Consider the following 10,916-nt stretch of genomic DNA (forward strand, 5'->3'; position numbering starts at 1 on the left):
GTAATGGTTTTTTGTCCGAGTCAGAATTTTTTTTAGCGCAAATGTTTTGTTTTGGGTTTTTTTTTATAAAGTTTTTCGAGGCTGTCAATCATATATATATTATATTTCAATGTAACACTAAAAACTTGGTATGTATCTCTCACAACGTCAAACGTGTCATTCCTCAATATCATCTTCTTAATACTAGAATATACATTTCACGTAAAGGGCTATATCCACAAAGTATATGTTTAGTCATTAATTTAAAGTATTATATAAGTTTAAACTTATTTTCACAGGACTTTAACTTGTGTGTTTGACCTTGAATTAATATATTAATGCAAGCTAAACGTTATCATATATGACACTTTCACTTCAAAATAAATAAACTGCTTTTTTTATCAGATTGAAGTTTCCTGTAATGAAAAAGTACTCGTCGTTTTAATATAGTACTAGAACACAGCCGCGAGCTTGGTTGAAAGTATGTAAACTGTTGTAGGGAGAATTTTTGTAAAAGATTTTATGTCTGGGAATTTCAGAAATTTTTGACATAATATAGGTTTCTGACACAAAATAAATGTGGTCAAAGATTTTACAAATCTATTGTGCAATACTGTGCAATTGAAGATTTCTTCTTGAAAAGTTTTCAAAAATTCGAGATTTGAAAAATTTTGAGAAAAAAAAATGAATCCTTTACAAAAATTGGAACCCCCTCCCCACCTATTTGAAAATCCTTTGGAGCAATAACCCCAAAACTCAATTCCTGCCTTTCCTTTGTAGTATGGAATCTTGTACAATTTCAGAGATATCCATACACTTAAACACAAGTTATTGTCTGAAAACTAGAAAAATGCTTGGGTTTTTTTTTTTGCCCCTTTTAAGCCCTAAATTCCTAAAATATTGGCCTCATAACCCTTAAAATTAATCCCAACCTTCTGCTTGTGGTATTAAATATTGTGTACAATTTCAGAGCAATCGAAATACTTATCCACAAGTAATTATCCTGAAACTACATGAAAAATAAATGCTTGTTGTGGGCCCCTTTTAGGCCCCTAATTCCTAAACGGTTGGACCCATCATCACCAAAATCTATCCCAACCTCCCTTTTGTGGTATTGAACTTTTTTTTTAAACTTCATAGAGATCCATTCACTTGTGCTAAAGTTATTGTCCGGAAACCAATGTGTCTTCTGACGACGCAGACGATGACGACATCATACCATTATACGATCCGGAAAAAAAATTTGCGGTGGTGTAAAAACCCGACAAAACAGCCAAAACATTTTCAGTTTAATAAATATATGTTTAATGGTAAACTCAAAACAAACAGAAATTCGAACATATTCAGTATGTCCTTATAAATAAAACACCAAATCAGCAATAAATAATACTAATATATACAGAAATAACTTATATATGTTCCCTCGTTATAAAACTTTCATTCTTGAAATGATACATGCACGCCTTGGTATATATATGATACTTCCTTTTCCACAAAATGTAATTATACCTTCTTCTTTACAATAAACAAGATTAACCTTTTCTTGAAACAGCTTACAACGTCAAGTAAAAGACAGTTATATTTCTAGTCATACGTTTCATGAATGTGACGAGTGATATAATGGGGATCAACTGTAATCTGCTTTGGAATGAGCTACCCCACAAACTAATTTGTGTCCTTCCTTCCAATTTATCTTCTGACATTCTGAGCAACAGTACCATGCACGGTGACATTTCCCACACCCTTTAAATGGTGTCTCGCCTGCTCTCTTCTTACAGTTTGTACAGGAATACGCATCGTCACCCTCGAACTGACAACGTGGACATTGACACCAGAAATTGAAAGATTTGTACATCCAAGCACGTCTTAGTCTTCTTGGCATGGTAGTATCAATGTACGTTGTTGTCAGTTCCTCGCCTTCTTTGATATCAGTTTTAGCTCTGACAGAAACACCTGGAACTCCGTTTACTTCCCCATCGCTTACTTCCACATTGTTCATGCATGAGTGATTAAGGCATGCGTGCAGTGGAAACATTCCCGAGAACGACGCACTCGGAATTTTGTCGTCCAGATATTTCAAAATCGACAACGCCTTCGGATCTTCAGGATTAAAATTAGACAGATTGTCATAGAATTTGTGATACGGTGTGACGGGATCTGAATAGATCTGAAGATTGCAGGCAGCTTGGTAATACCTGCCATTTAATTCTTGTTCTGTTATGTCCATCTTTATTCCGTCTCCACAGTCACGAAATATATCGTTCATTATCTTTAATACGTAAGGCATATCCTTGGCAGCTGAACCAACTCCAAATGCAATGAACCTGGAAAAATATGAATATAAATATAACAATGCTACATAGTGTATGTAGACGTATGATTCGTTTTAGGCTAACTGAATGGTTTATAAGGATTATGTATCGGTAGGCAAAAACTGTAATGCATTTACAGCCGATTTCATTGAGTGTGTAGACAAAGGTAATATATTTGGTTAGCTTAAGCTTGCTTGAAGTCATTATTAGGTAAGGTATACTGCCCTCCTTGTTAGTTTCCTGCTTTTTAAGATTTGTGTCAATATGATGAGTTAAGCCCTTTTCAACTGATTTTTAGTTGGTGCTTATGCTGTGCTGTTACACCGCTGTCCAGGTCAGGTGATGGTTGAGTGCTCCTAACCATGGTCGACCCTGTCACTTTGTATGTAATTTTCGTAGTAGCCTAGTCCTACAGACAGATAGATTGGTTATCTGTCGGACTAGTCTACTCTAAAAAGGAGGGTAGTTTACCTAACCTAATAATGACTTCACGGTTCAGCTAGCAAGCAAGCTAACCGAAGATGTTTACAGCCGATTTCATTGAGTGTGTAGGCAAATGTAATGTTTTGTTTCTTTTGTTGTCGTTCTCGAGATTGTCGTTTTAAAATATTGCTGTTATGAGCCGATGTAACGCATAACAGGCAACAGTTCTACATAATTCTAGAAACAATGCCACGCTCTGATATTGTGAAATTTCCGTCATCTTTCACAATTTCCCATCATGAGAACTGAAGGCAACTGTATTTCGAATGTATTGCCGCTATTACTTCTGTTCGATACGGTGTTATTAATGTATCATGGATACTGAAAATCAAATAGCGTAAGATTACAATGGTAGGTTTTATAAACAGCTCTACGCCGGTTTAATACCATAATGATAATGATTTAGAAATTAATACATTTCGTTTATTCAGGGAACCAATCAAAGCGCTTCCACATTGATATGATTTTTATATTAACAATATAAATATAAATATTAATATGTTTGAAAGACAGATTGTTGTAAATGCATTTTTGATTGCTTTCCGGGATATATTTTCAATTATAAAGCACAGTGATTTGGCTGTCATTGTACATACTATACTATTTACTTACTTTCTGAAGGGAGCTTTAGCTTTAGCCCAGTGCATCATTTCTGGTACATCCTTTCCATCCTGTTTCATCCACAATTTGACGTCTGCTGCAATGTTTGCCCATATCTTGGCCAATATGTACGCGGAAAAGTGCCCAGACCACAATTCTTTCCATGTCCCATCCACATCAGTTCCCCATCCCTTGTTTTGGTCGATGTCATATAACTTCTTCGTTGCTTTCGATCTTGATGGGCAAAGCAGTTCGTGATGCCTTTCCCAAGCTGTATTTTTACAAATATTGCTGCAATATGTAACAAGCTTACATTCTGAACAGACGACTGGTTTTGTTACGGGCCAATTATTTTCAACGACTTCTTTTGCTGTTGCATCCATATTGTCCAGTTTTTCTTGGAAATAGTCACGTGCAGTCATTAGGGATGTACCACAGTGGTTGCAACCTTTGACGACCTGTTTTTTGTCGTCTGCTATGTATGGCGTCGTTACAATTGGAGCGTCAGAAAATACAATGTCACCTGCTTTAATATCTTTGACAGCAAATACTGCTTTTCCATACATTGTGAAATCCACAGTGACTGGCATATCTTTTGTCAAAGGGTCATACAAACGATGAGCTCGCACTTTCTGAAAACAAATAGCGGTCTCTTCGTCTTTACCTTTCGCCAGCTCAGATGCTTTTCTTAACCAAAATTCAGCCAACACAGGAAGTTTGAACTCCATTAGTAGTTTTCCTGTAACACAAAAGAATATTTACACTTGCAATTAACTTGATTTGCCTTTATCATGTTTATCAGGAATATCATTAGTTCGGAATGCATAATACATATAGGAATGTACAAGTTGTCGGAAAACAATTGTCAAAACGAAAACGTTCAATTTTAAATTTTAGATTTGCCGAAATATTGACAACTGGGCTGATAATAAACTATCCAATATCACTGGCGGTATGTCCATAATTATGTTTAATGACAGTAAAAGATACCGATTGTTTTACCTGTCTGGTGTATTGCTTCGTGTTGTTGCAACTACGTTTTGATTACACCCCTATTTACTCATGCTATTTTGTTCCTTATTGCTAACGTTGGGAAAGCTGGAGCACCAGGAAGGATCAAAGTTGAAACCACCGACAAACCCGAATTTAATACATTCGCTCTAGGTATTTGCAAAGTACAGCTGCATAAGATCTATTTCGAGAATGTGTAATAGGTTCTTTTATTAAAGAAACATTACTTTACACGTATATAGATAAAGAAGATGTGGTATGAGTGTCAATGAGACAACTCTGACTCTCCACCCAAGTCACAATTTGTAAGAGCAAACCATTATAGCAGGTACAGTCAAAGTACGGTATAACTCGAGATGAATTGAAAAAATAAACGTAAAAATGCAACTTAGTAAATAAACAACTAGTATGCCATAACTATAGCGACAGATATACAGACTTGGGGTAATTGTAATTGTAATCGTTAATCAGCTGTAATTGATTACAATTTTTCAAGTAATCACTGTAATCATTAATCAGCCAAAAATCTGATTACATGTAATTTAATTTAATCAATTACTTTTCAAAATACCCTGTAATCCTGATTACTTTTTGATTACATTCTGATTACAATGAAAAAAAATCTAAAATTGTGTTTTTGGTCATTAAATGAACCTCTTTGTTATTCATATTTGATAAATATCTAACATGCTAAAATGGTTTGGTTTACTTTAAGCAATGTCTTCTTCAATAAAAAAATAAACTGTAAACAGTATTGAAAAGTCATCATTAGCCTAAACAGAGACATATAATACAATTATATACCTTTTGTCTTAGTAAAAGATATTGTACATATTATATTCATCATTTAATGAACTTCATATTAATATTTGATAATAACTGTTTTGTATTCAAGTAATACTTTTCTTTAACACTGAATTATAATCTTTTGTTATTTTTTGTGATTTTTGTCAACTTTGAATTGACAGGTAGGGGACTAATTAAGGTTTGTTTTTATTGCAATTACCAAGTGAGTATAGCTGTAGGGAAATATATATGATAAAAGATAAATAAGACATGAAAATTTATCTAATTAGCACAAACTAAATTAAAAGTTGGACAAATGTGTTGTTTGAAATTTAAAAAAAATGTATTTGGACTGCACATATAAATGCAATGATTTTTTGTACTTATGTATTGTTTAAAATTTGATTTAACATTTCTATTAAAATTTAACATAGTTTTTAACTGGTAACTTTATTTCATCCATATTTTAACTTCCATAAACTGCACCTTGGAATACATATAAAGTATGAAAGAGGTCAGAAGACAAACAAAAAACTCTTTATAAATCTTTATTAAATTTAATTCAAAATAATTCCGAGAAAATTGGTGATAAAGTGTAATGTATAATAACCAGTGACACAATGTTCGTGTATGTATAGGTAGGGAAATTTGGTGTTTATTAAATAGATGAAGTTTGAAGTTATCATTTTATAATGTATCAAATAAAATACTTTCTCAAAAATGCTATAGATATATATTGAACGTTTATTCCTTCACATCATTCAAAATGTTTTGTTTTTAAATTCATTGTAATCAGATGTAATCATGATTACTTTGGCAATGTAATCATTAATTTAATCAGATACTTTCAGAAATGATGTAATCATTAATTTAATTTAATCGTACAAATGACAAAGTAATTGTAATTTAATCAATTACATTGCAAGTAATCGGACCCATCTCTGCAGATATACACGTGCACTCTTATATAATATTACCTCCTAACTTCCAAGCATCAGCTGTTCGCTCTGGTTTCTGTATATGCATTAAATCTTTCATAGCACTGACTGGGTCCTGATTAATAAAGAATACCTCAGCTCGGAGACGTCTTAGTATGATATTGTCTGTCTCAATGTCCACTGCATATGTAAAACTTTCCAGAGCATCGGTAAATTTTCCTGCGATCATACTTTTGTGACCAGCCATGGCGGCTTGTGCTGCCCTTTGTCTAAGATCTGGATCTATTTCTTTCTTCGGTAATCTAGAAACTTCCCTAATGTCATGTCTTCTATCCAGAATCTCTTTCTCTAAATTCAATAATTGGTCGTCACCAGGATACGGACTCTGTGTGCAGAGGTCCACGGCATTGTATCCCTGTTCTGTTGTGTCCTCTGTATCGTAAGAGTTGACGATTGCTCTTTGTAATTTTTTCAATCCTTGTATTAAGTTTTCGTCTTTTTTGTTTTGTTTCAAGCCGATAGAAAAGATGCTATGTGCTCCCTGGAACTTCCCACATTTTGTAGCTGCTTCACCACCAAGAACAGCTGCATCAACCAAAGATTCGTCTAGATCTAAAGCATGTTTAGCGTCATTAAAACATTTTTCATAGTCCTCTTTCTTGGAATATTGCTGGGCTCTTTTGAAAAAATGTCCTGCATTCTTTGGTTCTTTATTTATTTTGGCTGAAAGCTGCTTTATGACTTTATCGGTTTCTTTGCTCTTTGTGGTATCCATACTCGTTTCTGTCATGTTGTGTGTCTGAAAGAAGCATAAGCATATCATTTCAATGTTATGACAGGGATATGCCATAGTCACAAACAAATTAAATTATGAAAACGCCTTACAGTTACTCTGAAAGAAATAATTTTTTATCGTTATTTAATATTATTATTTCTTTGTTTTTCTATCTTTGCATACAAGTTTCAAAAATTTGGTGGAGGCAAACTTAAACCAGATGCTCCGCAGGGCGCAGCTTTATACGACCGCAGATTTCGAACCCTGAAGAGTTGGGGCAAGTATGGACATAACATTCAAGCTTGATACAGCTTTGAATTTGGATTGTGATTAAATAGTTGACACAACATAGGTTTCTGACACAGAATGAATGTGGTCTAAGAACTTAAACTTAAAAACTTAAAAAATTTAAATTGGACATTTACCTATTATGGTCCCATATCCAAAATCTAAATACATGGTTAGATTTAGCATATCAAAGAACCCCAAGAATTCAATTTTTGATGAAATCAAATAAAGTTCAATTTTGGACCCTTTAGACCTCAATGTGGACCAATTTTATAATCGGGCCCAAATATCAAAAATCTAAATACATGGTTAGATTCAGCATATATCAAAGAACCCCATATATTCAATTTTTGTTGATATCAAACAAAGTTTAATTTTGGACCACGATTTGGACCAACTTGAAAACTGGTCCCATAAGCAAAAATCTTAATACATGTTTAAATTTAGCATATCAAAGAACCCCAAGCATTCAATTTTTATTGAAATCAAATAAAGATCAATTTTGGACCCTTTAAACCTCAATTTGGACCAATTTGAAAACTGGGCCTATAATCAAAAATCTAAATACATGTTTAGATTCAGCATATCAAAGAACCCCAAGTATTCAATTTTTGTTGATATCATACAAAGTTTAATTTTGGACCACGATTTGGACCAATTTGAAAACTGGTCCCATAAGCAAAAATCTTAATACATGTTTAGATTCAGCATATCAAAGAACCCCAAGAGTTAAATTTTTGTTGAAATCAAACAAAGTTCAGTTTTGGACCCCGATTTGGACCAACTTGAAAACTGGGCCCATAATAAAAAATCTAAGAATATGTTTAGATTCAGCATATCAAAGAACCCCAAGAATTCATTTTTTGTTAAAATTAAACTAAAGTTTAATTTTGGACCCTTTGGACCTTAATGTAGACCAATCTAAAAACGGGACCAAAAATTAAGAATCTACATACAGAGTTGGATTCGGCATATCAAAGAACCCCAATTATTCAATTTCTTTATGAAATCAAACAAAGTTTAATTTTGGACCCTTTGGACCCCTAATTCCTAAACTGTTGGGACCAAAACTCCCTTAATCAATCCCAGACTTCCTTTTATGGTCATAAACCTTGTGTTTAAATGTCATAGATTTCTATTTACTTAAACTAAAGTTATAGTGCGAAAACCAATGTGTCTTCGGACGACGACGACGACGACTACGACGTCAATGTCATTCCAATATACGACCGCAAATTTTTTTTTATATACGACCGCAAAAATTATTTGCGGTCGTATAAAAGGGAGAGAAAATATTCAGCATTTTTCCAATCAAAAAGGGGCACAACTTTATCTAAATTTAACTGTTTTGTGGTAACAAGTATTGTCTATAAGATTTATAACATTTAGTCGAGGAAAACTTTTAAAGTTGTTGAACGGAAATGAAAAAGGAAAAAGTCCGGTAAGGACAAAAATTCGAAGTAGGTCTGATGAAAGATTGTTTTACATTTTTCAAACACTTTTAAGTATCTACTAAATTCGATTCAATTGGTTATTGTAAAAGATTTGGACAGACTTGGTCATAATATGCTCAAATTTAAGCTAAAATAAGAAAACTCCATCAAATATGCCATTTAACCTCACTTTCAGACGATTTTTGTTTAAAATGGAAGTTCATTCGTGTTATCCCTCAACATTTATATATGTTGTGTATTAGCATTCAATATTATACAACATATATTTAAATATTAAGACTGAACACAAGTGCGACCACAAAAATAGTCTTAAAATAAACACAAATGTGTAAATTATGAAGATGTTTGCATGGAATAATGACGCTAGTACCTACCGTATGTACATTATTATAAAAAAAAAAAACAGCCCATATTTATGTAACAAAAGTATTTTACTTTGCAATAAATAAGTCATATTTTACAATTTAACAATTTTGTAAAAACGCTTGGGGCAAAAAGGTGTCTTACCGGGTCTACTCCTTTAGCACTGTTTCCGGTTGTAAGGGGTTTTGAGAACAGAAACCAATTTTGGGACGTATACGAATGAATACAGACAATGGTAAACATATAAAACATGTTATCAATTTGTTGATATTTTTTATGTACAGATATAGTTTTTCATAATGTCATAACCTGCTGATATTATTATCATAAAATGATCTAATCAGACCTGAAACTATATAAAAGAAAACAAAATGTCTTAGATTCTTGGAGCACGTATATTTTAGTGCACATGATCCAATTTCATACTCGTAATTATAAATAGAATACGCGTGTGCAAATAACTCAAACTGTGTGCCAAAAATAAATATATGCCTATCCTTCTACATGAACATCATTAACATCGTTTTTAATAAAGTTATGGGTTAATAGCATAGGGTAAACATGGTAAGGTATTCAACGTGAAAGAGGATATAATTCCAGACTGACTTTTACATTCTTACCTTTTTTATTTTAGTTTCCCCGAAGAAAAGGGGGTATTACAATGAAATAATGTACGATATCTTAATTTGATAGTTTGCAACATGATATAGAATCAGACACCAAATATCGAATAAATTTTAAAGCTGAAATATAAATATCATTTATGAAATAAATTGATTAAGAAAATAAACTTACTATCTTCGCAGGAAATATTACACCGGTTGTAAAATGAATAAGATGGCGTGTGCCTCTTTCCGCTGCCAATAATGTAATGCTAATTATGGAGAGTAAAATGATCTGGGGTTACCCCGTTGCGCACATCTGGAAACAGTACGACACCAGCGGGTTAACATGATATTTGTTTGCTTATCTTTCTTGCTGTGTCAATTAATAACAATAATCTTCGATGTTATTACAGAGGAATTATTCAACAGCCAATTGCAATTTTCGATGTATTTGTTTCACTCAAATCATGTAAAAATTATGTTTTATAAATTGTTAAATTTAAAACTTAACAACCAAAAGAATTTTAGTTTTGGTTAAGATAGTCCTCATGGTCCTTCGTTTCCATTTTTTTTAAAAGGCTTTGAAGTACAATAAACATTAAGCGTTAAAGAAAAAAAATCAATGTATCTCCTTTTCAGAGCCAAACAAATCGAACATTATCTTTTATTACAATGCGCCTACTAAATCGCAGAAAATGAAATCAAGTAACAGTTTAGTTGTCTGCGAGTTATATCAGTGCACATATGTACACATATATGTCTCTGCTTAAATGATAAGCAATTTGGATTTATTTTCTTTGCATTCATTTTTTTTAAATGGAACGGCCCAATTTAATGTTTGGTGGGAGTGTGGCTGCATGGACTCCGTCTCGTAATACAAATGTACATGGAGCCTGGTCTTGAAGAACTTTTTTTTTTTATGTATTCAATAAAGGAAAGAACATTCTGCCTACAACAACTATGAGAATAACTTAAGCATAGTGGGACAAGGCCGATTTGTATAGTCTTACAAAGTTCTATGAGTCAAATTCATTGCGTGTGATCAAGGATTTATGTATATACATGTAGTATATGTAGTGTATGAAGAAAAAATAGAATATGATTTCGTTTGGTTGAATCATTAATAAAAGTAAAATAACAAAATTATAATTCGTTTTAGCAGCTAATTTGGTTCTATTTTGTTAAATTACACAAAGAAATATCGCTGATGAATTATTCACTTGCAAGTGAGTAAATCTACCTTTTTAAATTCGTATGCATGTGACCTTCAATTTAACCCCTTGGCTAGAGATTTGTTACAAATGCACAAGTTATGTTCATTC

General features: G+C 32.9%; 1 protein-coding gene across 1 annotated transcript; it reads right to left on the minus strand.

The window, feature by feature from the left end:
* Positions 1 to 1,260: 1,260 nt before the first annotated feature.
* On the minus strand, positions 1,261 to 9,892 carry LOC143080680 (uncharacterized). The gene is made up of 4 exons (XM_076256655.1): positions 9,785 to 9,892; positions 6,149 to 6,908; positions 3,387 to 4,113; positions 1,261 to 2,303 (listed from the first exon to the last, which is right to left on the minus strand). Exons 2-4 carry the CDS (start codon positions 6,897 to 6,899, stop codon positions 1,607 to 1,609), a joined length of 2,175 nt encoding a protein of 724 aa, XP_076112770.1. The 5' UTR covers positions 6,900 to 6,908; positions 9,785 to 9,892; the 3' UTR covers positions 1,261 to 1,606.
* Positions 9,893 to 10,916: the final 1,024 nt, after the last annotated feature.

Source organism: Mytilus galloprovincialis, chromosome 6 (assembly GCF_965363235.1).
Source record: "Mytilus galloprovincialis chromosome 6, xbMytGall1.hap1.1, whole genome shotgun sequence".
Taxonomy (NCBI): Eukaryota; Metazoa; Mollusca; class Bivalvia; order Mytilida; family Mytilidae; genus Mytilus; species Mytilus galloprovincialis.